We start from the raw sequence: 27,384 nt of genomic DNA on the forward strand, positions 1-27,384 counted from the left end.
GTAGCCTATGTAGTCAGCATGAAGGGCTGTAGGTAAAAGGTTACACCCTATGTAGTATGCATGAAGAGCACTAGGTATTAGGCTATAGCCTATATAGCATGCATGAAGGGCACTAGTTATTAGGCTATAGCCTATGTACTATGCATGAAGGGCACTAAGTAAAAGGTTATACCTTATGTAGTAGGCATGAAGAGGCACTAGGTATTATCATTATACCCTATCTAGTGTGCATGAAGGGCACTAGGTAAAAGGTTATACCCTATGTAGTGTGCATGAAGGGCTAGAGGTAAAAGGTTATGCCCTATGTAATGTGCATGAAGGGCACTAGGTAAAAGGTTATACCCTATCTAGTGTGCATGAAGGGCACTAGGTATTTAGCTATAACCTATGTAGTAGAAATAAAGAGCACTAGTAATCACATTATAATCTGTACAGTATTCATGAAGGGCACTAGGTACTGTTTTCCCAATTAAGACATTCCCTAGATAGTCTGCATGAAATGCACTAGGTATCATGTTTTACTCTGTGTAGTTTGCATGAGGGATGAATTAAGGTGGAAGTAGGAATTATGTTCTACTCTATTAACTAATTTCCTACAAAGGACTACAAGCATTACTATTAATAGAACTCTGGCCAACAGTTTGGACTCAAACACAGTGTGTTGGATCGGAATCTGCCCCTATGATGCCCCTACCTTTTCAATGATGTAAGAGGAACAGCATTAATTACAGCCATCAATGACTTTAATATTTTAAACAAAGCAGGTTGCCACACGGACACTCTCGGCGATACCGATGTCCTCCATGGCCTGCCTGAGACTCAGGGTTAATCTTCTATGCTTGCTAATCCAATAACCCCGTCCACGTCGAACAGCGCGGCATGACCTGAACTCTACCTTAACCAACGCTGCATCTGGAAACACAAAGACAGGAGCATCCAAACCAGGACTGATGATCCATCCATCACGTCCTCCTGTTACCTCTGTTTCTCAGTTAACGTCAAATAGAGGAGAAGAAACAGAATACACATAAAAAAAAGATTTGTGCCTTTATCTCCTGCCAAGCCAGTAACACACTTCGCACAGGAGTACGGTCCTGGGAGCCGGAGCAATGAAGGGATAAACGGCTGTGCAAATGTTTGCAAACGTCCCTGCCTCAGCTTTAGGTGAAAGATTGATAACGAGAAGAATAAATCACGGGTCTAGCCTTGATCTGCTTGCGTAAGCAGACCGCATACAAACATCATTCCTTCGGAAAGTTGGGAGAAACCGGACTCCTGGAACGGCGAAAAAAAGTCTGTACATGCTATCCTTAATCTCTAATGTCGATATCAGGAGACGTCTAATTTTATACAACGTGTCCTTTTTAATTTAGGATTTCCTGTTACGTCAAACGGAAGAGGAATAATAAGAAACTGAATATGTTGAAGAATAGTTTTCAGATGTCTAAAGGCAGCACAGCTGGTCAGTGAACTTTTGATTTCATTTGCATTCACAACGTTCTGGCTGCAGTGTTGTGGAAGTACACACCATTAGCTGTCTTACAAACAAATGACATGATGAGGTTCCGGACCCCCCGTGGGTGTGTGGAGAAAAGGCACTTGTTGATTTTTTGGGGATTTAAGGTCAAAGAATTGGGATTTCAGTGCTCACGGCAGGATCGCTCGCTGTTCGAGTGCATTCTGGAAGAAATCGCTCTCAGATTTTCCTTCTTGCTGTGAAGGGACGATGGCATTGAAGAGAAAAATGATATTAAACTGTACCACTTGACCTCAAAGGTGTCGTATCTTCAGTTGCTATTATTCAATCGCCTCAAAAAATTTCGCCTTCAGCATAAAGAAAGTGATGCGGCGGCACTTTAGCCTTTTATTCAGTCCAGGCCTGTCGCCTCGTCGTCTGTAGGCTCTGCTCAAACGAATCAGCTTCCAAAGCTTCACGCTAAATCCAGCATCAATGCTACAATGCTTGTAGCTCGCTAACAACGTTATGCGACATATTGCATCGTGGGACTTTTCCAGCTTTTGCACAAACAACTCCACTACTTCTACTCTGAGTGTTAGTCTTGGCTAGACTCTTTATCACTTACCTAACAAGAATAAATGAAATAGAACACCGTCCAAACAAATGAGCACAACAATCACGAAACATAGCAGACATACACCAATCAGGCATAAGATTATGACCACCTGCCTAATATTGTGTTGGTGCACCTTTTGCTGTTAAAACAGCCCTGACCCATCCTGAACTGTGTATCCTGACACCTTTCTATCAGAACCAGCATTAACTTCTTCGGCAGTTTGAGCAACAGTAGCTTGTCTGTTGGATCGGATCACACGGACCAGCCTTCGCTCCCCACATCCAGCAATGAGTCCATCATTGACCGCCCATGACCCTGTCACCGCTTCACCACTGTTCCTTCCTTGGACCACTTTTGATAGATACTGACCGCTGCAGACCGGGAACACCCCACAAGAGCTGCAGTTTTGGAGATGCTCTGATCCAGTGGTCTAGCCATCACAATTTGGCCCTTCGTCAAATCCTTACACTTGTCCATTTTTCCCACTTCTAACACATCAACTTTGAGGACAAATGTTGACTTACTGCCTAATATATCCCACCCACTAACAGGTGCCATGATGAGGAGATCATCAGTGTTATTCACTGCTCAGTATGTTATGCCTGATCGGTGTATTTTACAACAAAATCACATTTGATATGTTTCAAAAGTAACCTGCATTCACTGTGTTTTATGTTTTCTCAATATGTACGTGGGAGATGATATTTCACTAAGCCTACAGGGGTCTAGGGACTGCTAACAAACACTAGAACACAATAACAGAGGAGTAAAAACAAACAAATCCAAAACAAAGTTCCATTGCAAGCGTGGGTCGCACGCAGAGGCAGATGTGCTGCATATATTTAAGCGGTTTAATTTGAGGACAGAGCAGGTGCTGTTGTTGTGGAAAGGAAATTGGGATCGCCCCGAATGATTCGGTTACATCAGAGATCCCAAAGGCGTGCAGTGAGTCATAATGTCAATACACACGCGCTCACGTGAGCGCAGCAGGAACCTGACGGAGCCGATGTGTCCGTGTCTATGGCAACGGCGAGTGTGTGGACGTTGCGGTCGGTCAATCTGCTCACATGGAGGTGTGTTAACTCAGCATCCTAGCAATAAATAAATATATACACAATTCTAATCTTTCATGTCTTTATTGAACACATCCCATTACACATTCACAGTGCTGTGGAAAAACCTAGTGAACACTTGGATTTAATATTCAGTTGATCCTCCTTTGGCGATGAGCAATAAGCTCAACTGACTGGATTGGACCTGCAGGAGGAATTTTGGACCATGTCTTCCTTTACAGCAATATTCTAAAAGTGTCAACTCTCTTGAGGTTAATCCACAGCATCTCTCTGGGGTTTATGTCTGGGATCTGACTCCGTAAGGCAGATTATCTTTTCTGGTAGCTGTTCTCTAATGGATGTTTACGATCATTGTCCTGCTGCATCACCCGACCTCTACTGAGCTTCAGCGCCCACTCATATTATCCTGTAGGATATCTTAATAATCCCGGGAATTCATTTTATCCCTCGATGATGGCATGTTTTTCCAGACCCTCAAGCAGCAAAACAGCTCCAGATCATGAATCTCCCCTCCAACCGCTGGGATGATGTTTTCACGTTGGTATGCGATGCCCTTTTTATGCCAGACGTAGCGCTGTGTGTTCTTCCCAAACAACTCGAACGTTACTTCATCAGTCCACAAGACATTTTCCCAGTAGCGTTGTCTTCAGGTGTGCAGAAATATTTTTTTATTTAAAGCAGCAGCGTTCTTCATGGTGTCCTGCTGTCTGTTTAATGTTTCCCGTATAGTAGACACATGATGTTAACCGGTTCTGCACTCTAGGGTTCTTCCTTTTCACCTCACTGACAATAGTACAGCTTGCCCATTGAGTCATCTTCTAGAAAGAGTTCTCAATCCATTTATAGACAATTTGAGGAGAGATGAATATCTACGCTGTTTGAGAGAACTTTGGAACCATTTCCAGCTTTATATAACGCAACATCTCTTGATCGTAGGTCTTCTGAGAGCTCTGTTTTGCCAGGCATGGTTCGCATTAGCAGATGTGAACAGCGAAGTGCTTTTTATAAGTCAATCGCGTTTCATTAATTCGGGTTTGCCAACTCTAATTAGCTTTTGCTGAAGGCATTGGCTTAAGGTTCTCCAACCTATAGTATGAATATTTGAATAATATATTCAATATGCACAAGGAGAACACAATAATTTGTGTAATTAGTTAAAAACAGATGTGTGTTTGTTGAATGCAGGTAATTCCTGCACTGTATTTAATTGAATTGTACAAAAACAAGTAAAAATCCCAGCAGCTCTAAGAATTTGAGGATGCTTATTTATTCCTCCATGCTTCTATTCCCTCTGTTTATTCAATCTGAGTTTTCTCATGCTGCTGTTTTCTGTAATTACAACACATTCTGACATTCAGGGGACATCAAACATCGTGGCTTGATGGTCGAGCTGAAATCGGACCTACGTGTCGAGCAGAACAGGATGTAAACAAGCGTTTACTTGAGCCTAGGGTGAGGAGAGGATCAGGTCTGAGGAGTTTAGGATTTATGGTTACTTAGTGAAACTGACAAACTTCGTTTGAGAGACGAAGAGAGAGAGAGAGAGAGAGAGAGTGAGTGAGTGAGAGGGAGAGAGCGAGAGAGTGTGAGTGAGTGAGAGAGAGAGAGTGTAAGAGAGAGAGTGAGAGAGAGAGTGAGAGAGAGAGTGAGTGAGAGAGAGAGAGAGAGAGAGAGAGAGAGTGAGTGAGAGGGAGAGAGCGAGAGAGTGTGAGTGAGTGAGTGAGAGAGAGAGAGTGTGAGTGAGTGAGAGAGAGAGAGTGTAAGAGAGAGTGAGAGAGAGAGTGAGAGAGAGAGTGAGTGAGTGAGAGGGAGAGAGCGAGAGTGTGAGTGAGTGAGTGAGTGAGTGAGTGAGTGAGTGAGAGAGAGAGTGTAAGAGAGAGAGTGAGAGAGAGAGTGAGTGAGAGAGAGAGAGAGAGAGAGAGAGAGAGAGAGTGTAAGAGAGAGAGTGAGTGAGTGAGTGAGAGAGATAGAGACAGACAGACAGACAGAGAGAGAGAGACAGAGTGAGTGAGTGAATGAGAAAGAGTGCAAGTGAGAGAACGAGAGAGAGAGAGAGAGAGAGAGAGAGAGAGAGAGAGGTTATGACGTTATAAAAGGAACTGACTTCATAGATCGTAGATGTTCCACAAAATGCCATCTAACTAAGTGAGGTATAAGTGGAACAATACGCTCCAGTCTCTTATCTTTCTATAAATATGTATCTGTTTTGTCAGTCCTTATTTACGGTAACTATACATATTGGCTGAAGTGACGTCTTCGGCACTCGTTTTTCATGACATCATTTTGAACTCGAAGGAAGAGCTGACCTCAACGTGCACTCACCCGATAAAAGGCTGTGGTCAGAGGAAGCAGCGCTGCAGCCACCGTATACTCTTCGGCGTTGGAGCAGTCCTGCGGGCAGAGATAATACCAGCGGATGACTAACAGGAAAAAAAACAATCTGATATTCCGGAGAAGCAAATAATTCCTGTTGCAATAACATTAGTGAAAACACACTGCAGCGATATATCACTGACTGTACTTTATAGTGACGATCATGCTGCTGAACAATAACTCGGCCTTGGTCAGGAACACTGTGTTAGCTCACTGTCCTGTAACTGTCCTTTCACATACACTTACAGTATACCAACTTTTCTATGACTCAATCGCATGAACTGACACACACACACACACACACACACACACGCATGCACGCACACACGTGAAATTATGCAAAAATTTGACAAATTAATTACAACTGGTGATTTTAAAATAACTTAAAGCATTATAATAATAATAACAATAATGAAAATAATAATAACAATAATAATAATAATAACAATAATGTAAACATGTTCAGGGTTTATCATTAACATGATCTAAATGTACTGATCAACATTAATATCATCATTAATATGAAGCTCATATGAAATAGACACTCAGGAATTTGTAGTGATTCATAAGTATTTCTGTTTTTTCCCCAGCCTACTTGGAGCAATGTATTGATAGAAATGTTCCAAAAATAATTTGTAAAATTTTCCACACAAATGTTTGTATCCGTCCACATCCATCCACCCGTCTCACAGTACATTTTACTCATCACTATTCTGCTGATTTCATTCTTATTCTATTCTACTGTTGTTTGTTTTTATTCTACTTTTATTCTTATATATTGTATAATGATGGTCTATTTTATACTTTGTATTATATTCTTATATTCTTTTATACTTGATTTTCTTTTTATTTCTATACTTTTCTTCTAGTGTATCTTATATCTTAGTTTTACATTTTTTAAAAATTATTTCTTCACAATTTTATATACTTGTTTTACAATTTTTCATTTAAATTGTATTTCTTATTATTTATATTCTAGTTTTAATTTTTTTTTTTTAAATGGTTTCTTTTATTTTTATATTCTAGTTTCACATTTTTATTAATATTAGTTTAGTTTTACCTTTTTTATTTAACTTGTATTTCTTTTTTTTTATATTCTAGATTTGCATTTTTATTCAAATTATATTTCTTATAATTTATATTCTAGTTTCACATTTTATTTAAATAATTTCTTCAAAATGTTATATTCTAGTTTTACATTTTTATTAAAATTATTTCTAATATTTTATATTCTAGTTTTACATTTGTATTTGAATAATTTCTTATTTTTATATTCTAGTTTTAAATTTTTATTCAAATTATTTGTTCAGAATTTTGTATTCTAGTTTTACATTATTATTTACATTGTATTTCTTATATTTTTACATTCTAGATTTTTGTTTTTATTTAAATTATATTTCTTATATTTCATATTCTAGTTTTACATTTATATTTAAATTATTTTTGTCAAAATTTTATATTTTAGTTTTACATTTTTATTTATATTTTTTATTTTTAATTTTTTAAATTAAATTAATAAATTTTTATTTTATATAGGACAGTCGTAAAAGATGTCCACTGGAGGACACTTACAGAAGCACTAATGCCTGATGATATAATAGATGAAAATTTAATGTTAGAGCTCATATCACACAGCTAGAGAGAAAGAAACTCAATGGTATTTTCTTACAAATGTAAGAAACTGTGGCTGAGCGACCGAGTCGAGGAGGAAAACGCATCTGGAGACAGAAGTCCTGTGACAAATAGCTGGATTTACAACAACATAAATAACGAGCATCATCCAGGAAATGGAAAAGTCTCCACAAGTATGTAAGGATTTATCTTTTTAGCCACAAAAATGTCAAAACCGGTTCAAAATTTGGTTGAGCTTTTTTTTTTTTTTAATCCCCGTGTGCTGTCTGAATCAAATCTTTACAACCACGTCTCCAGACCCGCCAAAAAAAAAAAAAAAAAAAAAAACTTCCTTTACCCCACCAAAAAAAAAAAAAAAAAAAGAGAGCAAGACTGGAATGTAAGAGAGGAGCAAATGCAAAACAGAAGTGCAGAACATGAAAGCCGTGCCACCGATACCCCCCACAACGCCCCCTCACGCCCCCCATAGACCAACTGTGCAGCAGATTTTTTATAACATGCAGCATTGTTTAAAAGAATTCCAGAGAGGAGAAAAATGGTTTGCAGCTGAAGGTTTAACAGCAGCAGCGAACAGCGGTGTGTCTATCTGTAGATAATAGACTCTTTGCTGCTATCTGCACTACACTCTGTATACACTAATGTTTAATTTATACAATGTGCAATAGTTTTATGCCACAGGCGATATACATAACATTATAACCACCTGCCTAATATTGTGTTGGTCCCCCTTTTTGCTCCCAAAACAGCCCTCACACGGGCCAGCCTTCACTCCCCACGGGAATCAATGAGCCTTGACTGCCCATGACCCTGTCTCCGGTTCACCACTGTTCCTTTCTTTGATAAATAGTGACCACTGCAGACCGGGAACACCCCACAAGAGCTGCAGTTTTGGAGATGCTCTGATCCAGTGGTCTAGCCATCACGATTTGGCCCTTCATCAAACTCGCTCAAATCCTTACGCTTGTCCATTTTTCCTGCTACTAACATCAACTTTGAGGACAAAATGTTCACTTGCTGCCTAATATATCCCACCCACTAACAGGTGCCATGATGAGGAGATCATCAGTCTTATTCACTTCACCTCTCAGTGTTCATAACGTTATGCCTGATCGGTATACCTTTCAGTGTGTAATATGCCAGAGGTTATATGGTGAACTGACGGAGACAAGCTCGGAGCATTAACGTTAGACGCCGAATCATCTCAGATGGCTTAGAGAATCGGCAGCCGTGACACTCGTGCCTATTAAACATCCTGCTTCAGAATAAAAAGGATAAAATTAAATCATTACAAATGGGTAAAATGTGTCATTCTTCTTCTAATACAATCTCCTAGCTGTGGAATAAGAAGACTAAAAACACAAGTAGATCATCATCTTATAATAACACACACACAGAAATTTTCACTTCGGTTAAACTGAGAGGTCACACCTAACAGTTATGGACCGAAGTGCAGAGTATAATGAGTGATTGTTGCAACACGTATGAGGCTTTTACTCAGCTACACAGGAATGCATGACTGCATGAGTTCATGTGGCTGTGAGTCAGAACACTTTGAATCCATACAGTACGTGCTCCTACAGGGCACTGTGTGTGTGTGTGTGTGTGTGTGTCTACATGCATTACAGCATGTGACCTACTTCCCTCTGGCATTTTGACTTTTGTACACACTAAGGAGGGAAATGAAGACGGATCATCTTCCTGTACGCATTACTACACACACTCTTTCAAGGAGCCGTGCGACTGTTTGCCTTGTGACAAGAAATCCGTATGACGGTGAGCAAAAATAGCACAATAGCCTCAAAAAACAGGTGCTTCATGACAAGTCTGTGAAAGTTTCCTGTATAACGTGGGTAATATTTGCTCAGAGCACTTTTGACTAACATCCAGTCATTTACTGATGTTTGTTCAGCCAGCGCTGAGGTCAAGGCCGGGGCCAGGGCTGATGGGGGCTGCATGGTGTTTACCTGCTGCTACTAAAAGGTAACAACTGTGCATGGGAATGATCTACATCACAGCTTCCCAGTGGGCCGGGTTCTGTGTTAACACTCCCGGATAGACAGATACACTATATTGCCAAAAGTATTCGCTCACCTGCCTTGACTTGCATATGAACTTAAGTGACATCCCATTCCTAATCCATAGGGTTCAATATGACGTCGGTCCACCCTTTGCAGCTATAACAGCTTCAACTCTTCTGGGAAGGCTGTCCACAAGGTTTAGGAGTGTGTTTATGGGAATTTTTGACCATTCTTCCAGAAGCGCATTTGTGAGGTCACACACTGATGTTGGACGAGAAGGCCTGGCTCTCAGTCTCTGCTCTAATTCATCCCAAAGGTGTTCTATCGGGTTGAGGTCAGGACTCTGTGCAGGCCAGTCAAGTTCATCCACACCAGACTCTGTCATCCATGTCTTTATGGACCTTGCTTTGGTCACTGGTGCACAGTCATGTTGGAAGAGGAAGGGGCCAGCTCCAAACTGTTCCCACAAAGTTGGGAGCATGGAATTGTCCAAAATGTCTTGGTATGCTGAAGCATTCAGAGTTCCTTTCACTGGAACTAAGGGGCCAAGCCCAGCTCCTGAAAAACAACCCCACACCATAATCCCCCTCCACCAAACTTTACACTTGGAACAATGCAGTCAGACAAGTACCGTTCTCCTGGCAACCGCCAAACCCAGACTCGTCCATCAGATTGCCAGATGGAGAAGCGCGATTCGTCACTCCAGAGAACGCGTCTCCACTGCTCTAGAGTCCAGTGGCGGCGTGCTTTACACCACTGCATCCGACGCTCTGCATTGCACTTGGTGATGTATGGCTTGGATGCAGCTGCTCGGCCATGGAAACCCATTCCATGAAGCTCTCTGCGCACTGTTCTTGAGCTAATCTGAAGGCCACATGAAGTTTGGAGGTCTGTAGCGATTGACTCTGCAGAAAGTTGGCGACCTCTTCGCACTATGCGCCTCAGCATCCGCTGACCCCGCTCCGTCAGTTTACGTGGCCTACCACTTCGTGGCTGAGTTGCTGTCGTTCCCAAACACTTCCACGTTCTTATAATACAGCTGACAGTTGACTGTGGAATATTTAGGAGCGAGGAAATTTCACGACTGGATTTGTTGCACAGGTGGCATCCTATCACAGTTCCACACTGGAATTCACTGAGCTCCTGAGAGCGACCCATTCTTTCACAAATGTTTGTAAAAACAGTCTGCATGCCTAGGTGCTTGATTTTATACACCTGTGGCCATGGAAGTGATTGGAACACCTGATTCTGATTATTTGGATGGGTGAGCGAATACTTTTGGCAATATAGTGTATATATCACGGAGAAAACGAGAGGATTTTTAAATGAAAGAAGTTAAAAACAGTGGCAGTGATGCTGAAGCTGATGATAAAGCTGAACATTAAGAGTAGAAGAGCATAATTTATATCCCAGAAGAACCCTTAAACCATATTTTAAACAGGGAGGAAGTTATTAAAGAATAACTATTTCAGACATTTGACCTTGCAGTGACCTTGACCCTGTTTGAATCAGTTCCAGCGATAAACTCCGTATAAATCCTCGACCACTCAGGCACTCGCTCTTTGAGATATCGCGCTAATGAGAATCTTGGACCGATGGTGAAAATGGCTCCTAAATTATGGAACATCTCTGTATGACAAGCAGGAGGAAGCTACTAAAGGAAAACTATTTCAGACATTTGACCTTGACCCTGTTTCCAAAATCTGATCAGTTCATCAGCGGGATTCAGTCATGACTCCATAGAAATCCTACAAACGTTCAAGCTCTCATGCTAATGAGAATCTCTGACGTCTTTTGTTCTGGTGTGGAGAGCAAGCTGGATAACAGATGGGGTGTGTGTGTGTGTGTGTGTGTAGGTGTTGGGGGGGTTACAAATTCTCACTCACATCAGCACTTTTTTTTTTTTTTAAACATAATGTCTATGTATCAATTAACACCATTAATGTAGTCTGAAATGATAAGAAGAAGAGCTTAGAGAAACTAATGGAAGACAATATTTATAACATTTATTAATACATTTTCTGTAGCGTTCATCTTACACAGGGTGTCAGGGAACCTGGAGTCTATCCCATGGGCGAGGGACACCAACACAAGGTGGGGTGTCAACCCATCAGAGGGCATAATCACACACACACACAAAATCTCTCACACACTCACTCACCCTCCCACTCACTCACACACACGCACTCACTTACTCACTCACTCACTCACGCATTCACTCACTCACTCACGCATTCACACACTCACTCACTCACGCATTCACTCACACACTCACGCATTCACTCACTCACTCACGCATTCACTCACTCACTCACGCATTCACTCACTCACACACTCACGCATTCACTCACTCACTCACTCACGCATTCACTCACTCACTCACTCACACACTCACTCACGCATTCACACACTCACTCACGCATTCACTCACTCACACACTCACGCATTCACTCACTCACTCACTCACGCATTCACTCACTCACACACTCACTCACGCATTCACTCACTCACTCACTCACGCATTCACTCACTCACACACTCACTCACGCATTCACTCACTCACTCACTCACGCATTCACTCACTCACTCACTCACGCATTCACTCACTCACTCACGCATTCACTCACTCACTCACTCACGCATTCACTCACTCACACACTCACTCACGCATTCACACACTCACTCACTCACTCACGCATTCACTCACTCACACACTCACGCATTCACTCACTCACTCACTCACACACTCACTCACGCATTCACTCACTCACTCACGCATTCACACACTCACTCACGCATTCACTCACTCACTCACTCACGCATTCACTCACTCACACACTCACGCATTCACTCACTCACTCACTCACACACTCACTCACGCATTCACTCACTCACTCACGCATTCACACACTCACTCACGCATTCACTCACTCACTCACGCATTCACTCACTCACACACTCACGCATTCACTCACTCACTCACACACTCACTCACGCATTCACTCACTCACACATTCACTCACGCATTCACTCACTCACACATTCACTCACTCACTCACGCATTCACTCACTCACTCACACACTCGCGCATTCACTCACTCACTCACGCATTCACTCACTCACACACTCACGCATTCACTCACTCACTCACACACTCACTCACGCATTCACTCACTCACTCACACACTCGCGCATTCACTCACTCACTCACGCATTCACTCACTCACACACTCACGCATTCACTCACTCACTCACGCATTCACACACTCACTCACTCACTCACACACTCACTCACTCACACACACACACACTCACTCACGCATTCACACACTCACTCACTCACACACACACTCACGCATTCACTCACTCACTCACGCATTCACTCACTCACGCATTCACACACACACACTCACTCACACACACACTCACTCACTCACGCATTCACTCACTCACGCATTCACACACTCACTCACTCACACATTCACTCACTCACTCACGCATTCACACATTCACTCACGCATTCACACACTCACTCACTCACGCATTCACACACTCACGCATTCACACACTCACTCACTCACACATTCACACACTCACGCAGTCACTCATTCACTCATGCATTCACTCACTCACTCACGCATTCACACACTCACACGCATTCACACACTCACACACATTCACACACTCACGCATTCACACACTCACGCATTCACACACTCACGCATTCACACACTCACTCACACATTCACACACTCACTCACACATTCACACACTCACTCACACATTCACACACTCACTCACACATTCACACACTCACTCACACATTCACACACTCACGCATTCACACACTCACTCACTCACGCATTCACACACTCACTCACTCAATCACTCACTCATGCATTCACTCACTCACTCACGCATTCACTCAATCACTCACTCACTCATTCACTCACTCACGCATTCACTCACTCATGCATTCACGCACATATTTAAAAATAAATAAATAAATAAATAAAAAATTTACATACACATCTACTCTGCAAGAATACCATCCAGCCCATGTGGTGCTGATAAAGCTAGCCCACTATCTATCTCTAGCTATCTCAATTACAGTGCAGGGAACAAAACTATCACCTCTGGTGCCTTGCGGCTGAAAGATAAACAAATATCCAGCGAGGAGAGCAGATGACTCGAATAACTTGATATAAACCGGTTTAAAGATTAGCACTTTATGTTAATCACTGCAAGAACAAATCAGTTATTTGTTCAGCAACAAAACGAGCTCTAAAATCTAGTAGTATTAACTTTACCTCCTATTGCTTACTCTCTCATGAGGTGTGTCTTTCTATCTCTTTTCTGATTGGCTGTCAGCTCCTGCCTGTCACTCTGTTCTTGGGCTTATTTCGTGCCAAAGAATTGGCTTGTATGAGCCATTGTATATTTTATATATATATATATATATATATATATATATATATATATATATATATATATATATATATATATATATATATATATATATATCGCATAACTACAAATTTACAGCCAATATTGACAGACACACCACTGACACGAAGCTGACAGCAATCTATTGCTAATCTAAGTACACCGATCATACTGAGCAGTGCCAGGTGAGGTGAATAACACTGAGTATCTCCTCATCATGGCACCTGTTAGTGGGTGGGATATATTAGACAGCAAGTGAACATTTTGTCCTCCAAGTTGATGTTAGAAGCAGGAAAAATGGACAAGTGTAAGGATTTGAGCGAGTTTGACGAAGGACCAAATTGTGATGGCTAGACCACTGGATCAGAGCATCTCCAAAACTGCAGCTCTTGTGGGGTGTTCCCGGTCTGCAGTGGTCAGTATCTATCAAAAGTGGTCCAAGGAAGGAACAGTGGTGAACCGGAGACAGGGTCATGGGCGGTCAAGGCTCACTGATGAACATGGGGAGTGAAGGCTGGCCCGTGTGATCCAATCCAACAGATGAGCTACTGTTGCTCAAACTGCTGAAGAAGTTAATGCTGGTTCTGATAGAAAGGTGTCAGAATACACAGTGCAGGACAGGTCAGGGCTGTTTTGAGAGCAAAAGGGGGACCAGCACAATCTTAGACAGGTGGTCATAATGTTTTGCTTGATCAGTGTACTAGGGAGTATATTAGGTTGCTGGCCAACACATTATCATGAGGCTTTATAAAATGCATTTGTGCATAGAAAATATTAAAATTCTGGAGGAAAAAAAAAATCTGGTAACTCATTTGATCCAAATTCAAGCCAAAAAAAGTATTTTATTTAATAGTGGTTTCTGAATGATTAATAGCCAGGGGTCAGTTATTAGGGGACGTTTCTAAAACATGAAAGGAAATGTTTAAGTGCCCCTCAGAGGGACACACCAAAAAACACTGAAGGATGCTGGATTTAACAGACCATTTCTACAGAATGCCAGACGCAGGCACAGTGTTAAGAAACAGACTTCGGTGCAAGAAACTGAGTGTCTCACAGCTCGGTCATCGGTCACTGCAGGAAATGTTTGGGATGCCAGGATGATTTTGCACTCTGTCCCCCCTGCAGAGACTTTGTTCGTCTTGCTCAACATCCGGTCTCTGATCTGGCCATGGTTATAGCCATCACCTACAAATCCAAACAACACTCTACTCTAAATACTACTAGCATTAACATGTTTGTCAGATGAGGCTGTGATTAATAAAGTCCATCATTTACAGACGGCTTAAACACTTGTGGAGAGGCATTTTCCTTGGAAGCGATCACGTGCCTTGGTGCAAAAACGAAACAGGATAATGGCAAGCACCACAGGAATGCACAACAAAGCAGCTTTGATATCAAAAATAACAAGGAAGGAAAGAGCCAGCCTGATCTGACGCCACCTACAGATGCCTCGCAGAACAAGTAATCAGATCGAGGCACAAAACACGAGCATGCGGTCACTGACACAGCAGCTACTGAGGAGGAGATGGAGCGTGAGCAGAGTAGATCAGAGCAGGCTTCATGGTTTGAAGATAAGCTCCCCTCAAAGTGCTTGGAGACGAGACTCAAGCCTCTAAAGCTTTTAAGCTCTATATCTGATCACTTAGTGCTCTGGATGGCGGGCGATGACTGACAGGGTTGTGCCCTGCGGTTGTCTCCATCTCCGGCGGGTCTGTCGAGCTTGCAGCTTGTCTGGAAATGGACTGTGGAGCTCCTGCTGAGGCATCCAACAGCTTCACATATGCCTGTGCATAAATATCCAGCTGATTTAGTGCACATGTGGGTATAACTTGTTCATAGAAACACATGGTCACGGATTTGTAGAGAAGTCTATCAGGGCGAACGGAGCGGAGTTTTCCTCCCATGTGGCGCATATTATTTCACCTCTGATCTAATGTACAGCCTGTAACTTATGTAACTGTAACGTGCCCTGATCGTTTTTCCTGCAAGAAAAATTACGACGGAGCGGTGGAACGAGCAAACTTGTCACCGAACGGTGAAAAACAAGCCACGACGGCAGCCAGGGCGACATGTGGATCCCATAATGCCTTGACCTCGCTACGAGTGTGTGCAGGAATGCACCACATTTTTCAGAGATAGACAAACCCTAGTCCATCTATTTACACTAATGAGCTATTATACTCGATTACAACACTGACATGTGTGACAAGGCGGCTGTGCGATAAGCCAAAAAAGAGCTCTCTCTGTGAGGCTGTCTATGTCCGTGTGTGTGTGCTCGTTTTTAAGCGTCGAGGTCATTGCATGCATATCTCATAAACAAGTACTGGCACCGGCCACGGGCTGTCGTATGTCAGCACTTTTTGTGCCGACCCTCCCCTTTTTTTTTTCCCCGTGATGAAGCGAGCCGATGAGATTGCTCAGCGTGAGATATGAAAACAATTCAAGAGAGCAAGCTATCTGCTATTTCTGTTTCTTTTCCAGCTCATCTGAAACTAATCCATGGACTCCTGGCTGCTCGCGGGAAGATCTTTTTTCCAGCAGATGTTTGGGAGAATATAATACAGGAGTGAAAATTAAAGTAGGGAATATTGATAATTTGAAATAATTAAAAAATTCTTCCAATGCTTTCTTAACACACCTATAGTATGCGAATAATATTTAGACTGAACAATTTTATTATCTGCAGCGTAACCAAACAGCGGCACGCTTTTAAAAATAAAGTCCGGTTTGGAGATGAGAAAGAATGAAAACGATGTGTGCACTCCAACTATGTGTAACGCGCCCCATATAAGATGGCGTAATACTGCTACAGGTGCCTAGGGCAAACCTAGTGCAAGCTCTCCAAGCTCTGCTCATGTGTGCTTATTAAACAGAGGAGACACGAGAAGATTTATGACCGCGCAACTGTAAAAAGCAAAAAATGTGAATGTTTTAAGCGGTAACTGCATCGGTATAATAAAGCGATATCTGTTCCATCCATTGAGACATTCCTTAAAACTCAGTGCATGCCCAGTGCTGGGGGAGAAATAAAAGGCCCCCAGTTTCTGGATGAGGTCAACTACACATGTAACGCTCCCCGCGATGTCGTTCCCGAGCACGTGCGGACACTCTGGCCTCTGGTGGATGAGACTTTTATCATCGCTGCGTTTAACGATCCTCCAGCACCACACTCTACTATCAGTCAGGTGGCTTCCATTAGGACGTCTCCACGTGCCGGTAACCTCGAAATGATGGACACAAAACGGAGGCCCCGTGTGAGGGGGAGAAAAAAAAATATGGCCTTCTGCAATATGTTATCTTCGTGCTATGATTCAAGAGCATTCCTTGCTAATTCAGTCTCTGTAAATCTGTATGAAGTCACCGGACGTTGTGTAGAGAGCTGTATATTGTCTGCCGCGCTGTTAGTCGTCATCTTTAAGTGCTTCTGATGGCATATTAGGCATTTTATTATATACAGAAAGCTCTGGCTTGGTTTCAGATCTGCTCTGTTGCATTCTTAAAAAATAAAAATAATTTAAAAACTCACAATCATCATCCTTGGCTAAATTAGACCGAGACATCCATCCAATTGAAATATATATCAAACATAAACATGAGTTATTTTTCGCTCACTGTATAAATTTCACTAACGATGCACCAACAAACCCCCCCCCCTTTACGGACGAGAGTTAAGCTTGACCGAGGGTCAGATATCTAACGAGGCAGCATACCAAAGCCTTCGCAAATATTGCGCCGAGGGCCAAAAACACATTGCAGAGCGCATATTTGACCTCCCCATCATAGACGCGGAGCGTGAATAGCTCAAGCCGCCGTGCCCCTGACTGCTTTTACAGCTCCCACATCCAGTGAGGTGCAGCGCTCGAGTCCACTCCGGCTGCAGATGTTTGGGACTAATAACCTCAGCCAGGTTCAGAGCACCAAAATATGCCAGGAACTCAAAGTGACTCCATAAAAGCTGAGCACTAGTAAAACGGCGCCGCGCTGTTAAAAACCCCCCAACCTCGTGATGTGGAGCTGTAAAACAAAGGACTACCAGCAGGACCTCGTTACGCACTGATTGAGGGTAACGTGACAGTTTATAGAGGAACACGAGAGAAGAAAAATTTAGGGGAAATTTTTAATAACTCACTAACTGTTGTGCAATTAAAAATAAAAAAACAACATAGGCTTCCGGTGGGGTTCTGTTCTCTCAAATGGTCATAAATTACAAACTTAATATAAACCGAAGAGCCGTAATTAACCCAAATGACTTCTCCATGTATATTCATATGAGTCATAACGAAGGTATCGCAAACTCTGAGCGAGTTAAAGCAATAAACCTGGAATACACATGTCTGCGCACTTCTTCGCTCTTTACTTCATGAAAAGACACCAGGAGGTCTCACTAGCTAAATGTTCCAGGCGGAAAAGATAGCTATTAGAGCTTCTCCGAGGGTATAGTCTGCGGTTTAGCTCTTAAATACCTCAAGGAAAATCGGTAAAGGAAGTCATGAGTTTTAAGGAAAAAACGAGTTGCAAAATGGTTTACTTTAATGGACTGTAAGCTTGATCTCCAGTTCCTGTAATTGTGAGTGCGGGTATGTGACGTTCTCCCACCTGAAGAGCGCAGTTCATCATCCGCACTATGTGGTCGAACTGCTGGTGGTCCAGGATGGCGCGGTTCAGCTGTACGTGTAGACTGAGCTCTTCGGTCAGACACTGTCGAGCTGCTTTGCCTTTCAGGGCGCGCAGGGCTGCAGGGAGAGCCTGGACACAACAATAACACCACCACCATATTCAGATCTCACTCAGCAGCAAAAAACCCACACAACCCAGAACGTCCACCTGTTCTGTCAGCACTGGTTATTATTTGGTCTGAGGTTCTCCTTTAGAACTCTTCTCACAGGGTCAGTCAACAGCTTTTGTGTCGTCGTGTGGTTAAAAAGTTAATAAAAGCTCATGATGTACATATTTATTTTTAATACTTCCTGGTATCAGTGAAATGAATGTGGACTAAGGCAGATAGCACGTATTAGTCACACGACATCATAACAAATTTAGCACCTCCCACACCTCTGTGGTTCCCTCGAAAACCTACACAAGGCTTTGTGTTTTAATGAAGATGTTTGAGACTGCTCGGTCCAAAAGGGTTGAGATTTCTGGACTGTGAAGACCAAAGTATATGATTTAGCCTCATCAATCCATTCTGCAAGCTCCTGTATGCTGTGGACGTGGGCGGGGTCATCTTATCCGATGCCACGCCCACTGCAATAGAAATATTTCATCGTGTGTCCATTTGCGGCGACGTTTGGCTGACCCGATAATGACGTGAGCAAAATAAATAAATGCCCCCTCCTCCCTATAAGACAATATCATAATGGAACTGCATTTTTTCTTCAATTTGTTACATAATATTAATATGAAAAGATGTTTTTGATATAGAGGCTTGGAACAAAAAAACATTACAGCCAATATCTAACTGTATCGCATAAGGTTTACGCAGACCGGTGAAACCTCTGGCTGCTCCGCTAGCGCTCCGTCCAAATTTTAATATCAGCGTGTGGAAATGGCTACACGGTGGTGACGGCTTTACTGGCTCTGTGGAGCGGTTAGCTTGGAGTTCAGCATTTTTGTAGCCACAAAGGAGCGTAGGCTTTTCTATTAAACCCGATGGGTGCGTGAAGAAACTGGCTACCATCCCATAACTGTTATAAGGGGGAATCCATCCGGAAAAAAGACTCGGATAAGATCTCGGCAACCCCTGTGGTTTAGGTGGTTTATAGAGTTATTTGGCTGAGGAAAACGTAAAGTAAGCAATGGCGCTAGTTGATGTTAGAATAATATTTCTGTATGTGATAGGGAGTGGGAGATAAGGGGAGTATTTGTGACTGGTAGTTCACCCCTTTTTTCCTCTCCCCAGCTGCTGCATGTGTACGACTCCCAGATGGAGGTTTGATGGTGATATCCATTCTAAAGCCATGAGTAATACACTCTAATCTATGGGCCATCTTGCACCGTATGTGTGTGGATGTGCGCTTGTGTAATCGGCGTTAATGTTGCCCTTCTGTTCCGCTCACTTTCTCCGTCTCCAGCGTCTTGTTGTCAAAGATAAAGCCGATGCAGCTTCGCACCACCTCCAGGCGTCGGGCGCTGTTGAACACCGAGCTGGCCTTCCCTGTGATCGACACTAAAATGCGGAGACAGAGAACATGGCGTCTGTTAGAGTAAAAAAAATTCAACATGAGAATAATATTTTTAAGAAATGGTCAGAAGTGGAGTTCTGGGACACACTAGGCTTTATTAATCGTTATTAACGAGCAATAATTATAACACCGTATTGCTGATGAGTTCTCAGTTCTGATTGGTTGGAAGGCTGTAGTGCTAATTAGTGCTGTCGTTGCTATAGTAACAACTTGCACTTGTACTAGGGACGAGTCTTGTGAACGTTTATTTAGTAGGTATGGAAGGAGTTGTTGTATAAGTGGAATAAAACACTTTACACCTAACTGATGATTATTTTTCTATAATTAGGCAATTTGGGTTCTTCATCTGCAATTTCTATGTGCATTCCAAAGTAAAACTATTCAGAAGAATGTAATACATGACCTTCCTAGTGCTTTCGGTACTCACCCACAGGGGGACCTGCAGGCACCACACACTTCTTCTCGACTCGTGTACTGATGTTGGAATGGTTTTGTTTGGCCAAGCCCTCCTGCATGAGCTCCCCGACCTTTTCATCGTCTATCAGGGGAAAGGGCACCATGTGCACACGGAGGTGAGAGCCCTCGCTGGGCCGAGGAACCTTCTGGAAGGCCATGTGAGGGTTGGGATTTTCCTGAGGAGCAGAGAGTGAACATGGGATTTTACCTGGAATAAAAACTGTGGCGATGGCAAGCAGTAAAAATGTCTGCGTTAATCATGGAGATCCTCTTGAGCCAAGCTACTCTGCAGATGCTTAAAAGTTCAATAAACAAACCCTTAGTCCTAAATGAAATGTCCATGTCGAGAGCATCAGTGGTCAAATATTTGGCAGAGGCGCAGTGCTTAATCAACACAGTGCAGCAGAGAAAAACAAAGAGATTTGTTCGATAGGACAGCCAGATGGAGTGAAGAAACAGAGGTTAGAGGAGAGAGAGGGGGAGAAAGAGAGAGAGAGAGAGAGGCAGCCTGTTGGAAAAAGGTGATGAGTTTTATGTGCTCACGTTGCGATAAAGCTGCTCAGAAAGCTCCCTCAGGTGTTTCTGGAGTTTGCCTGGGTTCTCCTCTTCTTCCTTAAAGCGCACCATGTCGTAAGCCACCAACTAACAAGACAAACAGCAGGAGAACCATCTCAATCTACTCAATCTATTTAAGTATTCTCAAACATCATTCAGAATGAATTCATGAAAAATTTTAAAGTGTGATTGCTCATCCATTGGAGTAAGAGAAAGAGAATGCCGCACTTCACCTCGTCAAAGAGATCACAGGCTCGGTATGGAGGCCCTCTCTCTGACACGAACCCGGCGAAAGCCATCCCATCTAACACCTTGGGCAGGAAATCGTTCTCGAGCAGGCCACGCTGGCCCAGGAAGGCAGCCTGCAAGAAAAAGAAAAGGAACAAAGATGTCAAACGTCGTGGCATGCTCGATCAATGAGTCACAGTTCACAGTCTCCAGGAAAATCCCTATAATAATAAGCGTGTCGCTAAAACACCACATGTCTTAAATGATACAGAATGACTTATCTAAACTAGACCGTTGTCAAACAAACAGCGCAATCGGCCGCAGCATTCCTAAGAGCCGCCGCTGTTTGTGTGGATAAAAATGATTAGACGACCTCGTACTATAAACAGATGACTGCAGCGAGGACGGCCGGTGGAGGGGGGGGGGTATTTGTCGTAGGGCTGAGTGAGACGGATGGAGCAATACGCTGGGCCTCAGTGCAGCTGGCACACAGGGATGCTTGAGAGTTAATGGGGAAACATGCTGCATTCCTCGGCCATAATCTGAGCCATGTGGGGTGCTCGGAGAAGGATGTGCAGAGAAGTTGTTGTGGAAACGACCTCCCAAGCAAATAAAAACAAGGCGGGGGGGTCGTGCACGCAAACACGTAGTGCCATTTTGATTCTTTGCATGTGGCTCATCACAAGACAGAGAACTAAGGCGAGGAGATAACATCGGAACTTGAAGCCCCATGAAGTCACCGCCTCACGAACTGAAGCATGGCTTCCTGCTTATCTCCCGGTTTATCCCCCGGTTTATCCCTGTACTCCAGAACCACTCGGTTCTAAGGAAAGCCGGACATTTTTATTCAAATCAGCTCAGGACTCAGGAAGATGTGCTTATTTTGGATGAAAATTCTCCAAAATCAAAACATTTCCCAAGCTTATATGTGTATTTTTAAAGACTTTATACCGCCTCAGATCCACAGTGATAGCTCTACACTACTGTATGTGTTTATGTAGCATTAAAAACCATTAAAAGACTATATCATCATCATCATTGTTGGGTTATTTATCCAATCATTTTGTAAAAAATGATACTAATATTTCATACGCTTTATATTTACCTTGAACTTAAATCCTAAATGACTTCCGATTTAATGTAGAATAATGTTCCCGACCCTATATACTGCACCGTGTGCCCATATTTCAATTTCAGCCACATCACATGTAAGAACATCTTCAACTATTAATACGCATTAGGTTGACTAATTAATATAATGAATATAATTCTGGGACTAATTCTGTTTAATTAGGCATCATTACAAGAATATAATGGGAATATAATGCATGACATAAATCTATTGCCAGACAGTTCAGGGGTTAGGTGACTAAAAGTAGAAAGCGAAACAAGAATGTTATCCGAAGATAATGACGACATTGCAAAAGCAGCACACGCGCGGTCGTAGCGGGGCCGTCGATTTGGAGTCGGGTAATTAACATGCACCGAACAATAAAGCGATGATTTAAGATCGCATGAAAGCGATTTCTGTTTCCTTAGTGGCCTGATATAGACTGATTATTGCAAAACCCACTAGAAGAACTATGCGCTGTGGGCTGGACAGTATTTTGTGAACAAAACATATGAAATGCATTACACGCCAGCAAGCACGAGTCTAGACCGGTTTGAAGAGGACTGGGACGGTTTACAGTAATTATTCACTGGTGGACCCTCATAAAGCCTCCCCACAGACAGAGGTTAATGTCAGGGTGCTTTGGCCTGGCGCGCCGTCGCTCACCTTGTGAAAGTGAATCACGGGTTCGGAGTGGATGCGAATGAGCTGCAGACAGGACCTGTAGCCCTGAAACAGTTGTGCAAACAAGCGCAGGAAGACCGCTCTCACCTCCTTATCCTGCCAGTCAGAGAGAGAGAGAGAGAGAGAAGGGGGATGAGAGAACGAGAGAAAGTTAATGGTCTTGAGTCAGAGACATTAAGAAACGTTCGAAAAATAGAGCCCCTAATGAAGGATGCAAAACTCTTAAATCACTCCTCAACATTTTTTCAGCACTCCCGGAGAGCAGATAACTGATAACCATTTCAGGGATGTTGTGCTTAAACAACAGGAGAGGTCAGGAGGGCAGGCAAGGGGGTTATTAGTGAAACACTTACCAGCAGTTTGAGGTTGGACGGAGCGGAGCGCGGAGGAGGGAAGGCGTTATCAGCTATCTCCAGATCTGGGTGCAAAACCTGGAAGGAGTCAAGAGTGAAGAAATGTGAGTTTATTGCTTCAGCTGGGAAGCCGGTGATTAGAAGTGATGAGTGCTGAATCAGTCGAGAGCAGAAGTTTTCTTGTGAATGCCAAAGGCAGGGTCAGGATGTGATCAATGCTGAGACTATATGGGTGAGAAGCTACAGTGTGTAAAGGCGGACTCACCACAGACAGCGAGCTGTGTGTAGTGTGTAAGAGAGGCTCGGGGAGCTGAGATAGATGGATACACTCGGGGATTTTTATCGTTCCTCCGTCCAGGTCGGCGATGATCACGTCCAGCTGTGACAAACACATCAGAGTCAGAGACACGCAGTGTATTCTAATGTATTGAAATAGAATAGTTTAACACTAAGAACTCACCAGCTCCAGAATTTCACTCTGGAACATGGAGTGCACCCCGATGATAAAGGGTGTGGGCGAGCTCAGGACCTCCAGCAGCCCAGATGGGAGGATGGGTATGTACGGGTAGCTGAGGGGCAAAAATCAGACAGGGAGATGATTACTGCTGCTGCAGGTCAACACCACACACACACACAGACACACACGTCTTATAGTAGATTATTCTTTAAAAAGTACGGAAGCATCTGTGGAGGAAAACAAAGACACAATGAAGAGTAGGACAAAACACACACACACATATATACACACACACACACACACACACACACACTTGAGGGAAAATTAAAAAAAAAAAATTTAATTAAAAAAAATGTGAAGGAAAAAAAAGAAAAATAATTCCAAATAAACATTATTTAAATTTCATGTAACTGAATAAAAAAATAAACAATTGGAAAAAAGTAAGAAAAATTAAGAAACAAAAATAAAACAATTAAGTAAACTAGTGATTTTTTTTGTTTAACTAAAAGACAAAAAAATATACACAAAATTTGTGATTTGTTTTTCAAAGATAATTAATGAAAAATTGGATAAATAAAAACAAATACATAAATTGTTTAAACAAACAAATAAATAAAATATAAAAGAAAAAAAAATATATATATATATATATATTTAATTTAAATTAAAATTTAAAACAAAAATAAATAAATAAAACAAACTGATAATTTTTCCCACCACTAATAATATTTCAACACACACCACATGCATTACTGGTGATAATGAGTGTGCATCTGTGACACCGCTTTGAATGTCGTAATTTTCTGCGCTCAGATGTATTGGATAAAAAAGAAAATGACTCATTTACCCTTTTATATTCAAGAGTCACAAGCTGTCACTGGAGCATGAAAACATTTTATTATCTAATGACATGAGCACATGGCACAGTAGTGTGTGACAACATTCCCACTGGAAAATTCTAGGAAATTTCCATTCGCTTCTTTTGAGCAAATGTTGCAACTCTACAATCTTTTGAGAACTCCTCCTACTGTGAGGATGCTACTATTCGAAGCACAACAGATACAGACACAGACTGTGAGATTTACTTTTTCAATTATAAAAAAAGGATGCAGAGAGATGATGAGATGATGTGTACTTTCATAATTGTTTTCTTCACACACCTGTATTTGAGAGGAAACATCAGGGCTTCTAAAGCTCGACAGGCCTCTCCGAGTCTCTGGTAGCTGCTGGAGTGGAACAGAACCTTGTGTTCTGTCAGGACCGCACAGAAAAGACTCAGAACATTCTGGATGCCTGAAATGAAATCAACAACATAAAAATGCAATTAAAGTGCATTCTATTAGGAAAGGGCTGTCGCGCAGAGAGATGCTGCTAGGAATTACAAAATCCTTCTAAAAATAACGACTTGTTTTCGAGACCAGAGTCACGAATGGTGCTATGCTTACAGTCTAGTAAAAATGCTGATGATTTCATTTTTTAGCCCATGAGAAAGTCACAAACACGACCACCCCCCCAAAAAAAACCCCAAAAAACAAAGACCAAATGTCTGACATAATGTGAAACAGGCGAGTTCGACTGGCCGTTACACGAGGGTCCTGGAACACGGAATAATTTCACGCTATACTGAAAGCAATCACAGCGGCTCACGTTCCACATAAATCATGGCTCCGTATCCGGCAGGATAAGCGAGTTATATTCACAAGACAACACATTTTATGGATTTGGTAAACAATATAAACGAAAAAATCAACCGTCAGGGGGAGAGAAATGGTTTACAGTTCCTGTTTTTGTTTGTTACCAACATACCAAGGAGATCATTAATCACAAGTCAGGGAAAGACAGAAAGCGCCAAACTGTGACAGAGGCATCCGCAAGGACGGCCTGGGGGTCAGCGGTTCGGCTGTGTGTCAGCTAGGAGTCTGACAGCAAACAGGAACATGATATGAACACCAGCACAAGCCCAGCGACAAATGATGAAGAGCTTGGGAAATGAACAGGCACTTTGTGTGTGTGTGTGTGTGTGTGTCACTGTAATAACAAGCGACTGTGTGTGATTACTGCGACTTCCTGGGATGCACACCTTCCAGAAAACCTTATTACCCTCCATTAATAGCCACCGTGAAGCAAAATAACGAGTTCTCAAGGAAGAATGTAATAGTTCAGATTTATGTCATGTCTCCAGCATGTTTACATCCCCAGCTGGTGTCCTTGGCCTCTTGTCGGAAGAAACGCTTCATTGCATCAGTTAAACTGAAGACAACAGGTTTCATAATCTGAAAGATATCCAGCCCCACACACACACACACATTGTCCTCTTTCTCTCCGACCTTGAGGTATTTACTTATCAGCTGGAAACAGTGCTCCATTTCCGACCCCAAATAAATGCAGGCCAATGGACAACAAGCAGAGGGCACACTGCAGACAAACTACTTCCTGTTCCGCCAGGTCTGCACAAGACGAGGCTGGAAGACGTTCTCAAAGTTGGACTTCAGGGATGGGTGGCCTCTGATGGATTCTGGATGATGCTCAGATTGCACTGTTGAGATCAAACCTGCTTGATTTTCCTGCATCGTTTTTAACAATTTGGGACAAACCTTTTATGCATTTATAGTTTTATGCATTTTTCTTTTGCAGAAAACTACTTGAAATGGAGAAACTGCAAGCACAGGATTCATTGAGGGCTGAATGCGTGTTGTGATGAAGTCATCATCATTTTTGCACCAATCCGTATTGATTTAACTGAAGGGCTGGTGAGGGAAGGACTCTCTCCAGCTGCTATAGTGGAAGTGATATAAAAAAGCATGACGTGTTTGTTATTCGTTGTTGACCTTCAACATGCACTTAAACACTTTACTGGAAAAGAACCGAACTCTGGGGTGGTATGAGAAGCTCCACGAAAGATTTTATCTCTTGTTTACATCGTGCTTTTGCAGTAGCTCTTCTCAGTTGTGTTAGCGCGCTCGGGAACCGCGGGGTAAACAAAAATAAAAGGTAATGACCGACTTGACGAGCTTCCAGGCTCTGCGGTTAGTTGCAACACTCAATTTATGAAGCAGGCAGCCACAAGCATCAATCTTCAGACAGGCTTTTCACAAACTATTAAGCGAGTCAGTGGTCTCTGGAGAGTGAGTTATTCTCACGCTGGTGAGTGTCAGATGGGGAAGTTGGAGCATGCTGCACGCTTCACGGAGAGAGAGCTATGCTGCAAAACAAAAACGTTTAGTGGATTTCAGTGAATTGTTTGGTTCAGGAGCATGTAGCTAATGACATAAACGCATAATAATCTCTTTACTATTTAACAGGACGTTTATTCGGTATCGCTCGGATGAACAGATTGAGCCGAAGCAAACAGCGAGCGCTTCCAGTGAATCCTCTTCTCAAGTGTTCCCGAAGGTTTCTCGAGTTCGAGTGAGCAGTGGTGTTTTGCAGTGTGTGTGTGTTTATATGTGTGTGTGTGTGTGTGTGTTCGTTGCTGCTTTTAAACTCCTTCACCTACGAGGTCTCGCGTGACAACGGAAAAGCATTTTCAGCACAAACGATATCTGGCTCTAGCGGTGCACGTACACACTCGACGTCCAACAAAATATGAAGCGCACGTTGAATATTCTGGAATTTGCATTCCGACGCTGCACATGTGAGGCTAATCACGGCTGTTGTGTCCGGTTCCGTGAACGTGAAACACGTGTGTTGGACGCTTGACGTAACCCAGTCTCGGGAGAGAGAGCGAAGGTCCGGATAATA

At 42.6% G+C, this 27,384-nt stretch overlaps 1 protein-coding gene across 6 annotated transcripts in view; it reads right to left on the bottom strand.

The window, feature by feature from the left end:
• sbf2 (SET binding factor 2) overlaps positions 1 to 27,384 on the bottom strand; it is a 118,052-nt gene that overhangs the window by 38,796 nt on the left and 51,872 nt on the right. For all 6 annotated transcript variants that reach the window (XM_058400676.1, XM_058400675.1, XM_058400680.1 and 3 more), the window contains 11 exons: positions 24,804 to 24,936; positions 23,647 to 23,755; positions 23,452 to 23,565; positions 23,187 to 23,264; positions 22,816 to 22,929; positions 21,044 to 21,172; positions 20,799 to 20,897; positions 20,227 to 20,431; positions 19,674 to 19,783; positions 18,214 to 18,363; positions 5,471 to 5,539 (listed from right to left, as the gene is read on the bottom strand). In XM_058400676.1, the coding sequence (XP_058256659.1) occupies positions 5,471 to 5,539; positions 18,214 to 18,363; positions 19,674 to 19,783; positions 20,227 to 20,431; positions 20,799 to 20,897; positions 21,044 to 21,172; positions 22,816 to 22,929; positions 23,187 to 23,264; positions 23,452 to 23,565; positions 23,647 to 23,755; positions 24,804 to 24,936 (1,310 nt within the window). The remainder of the gene's footprint in view (positions 1 to 5,470; positions 5,540 to 18,213; positions 18,364 to 19,673; positions 19,784 to 20,226; positions 20,432 to 20,798; positions 20,898 to 21,043; positions 21,173 to 22,815; positions 22,930 to 23,186; positions 23,265 to 23,451; positions 23,566 to 23,646; positions 23,756 to 24,803; positions 24,937 to 27,384) is intronic.

This window comes from Hemibagrus wyckioides, linkage group LG10 (genome assembly GCF_019097595.1).
Source record: "Hemibagrus wyckioides isolate EC202008001 linkage group LG10, SWU_Hwy_1.0, whole genome shotgun sequence".
Lineage (NCBI taxonomy): Eukaryota > Metazoa > Chordata > Actinopteri > Siluriformes > Bagridae > Hemibagrus > Hemibagrus wyckioides.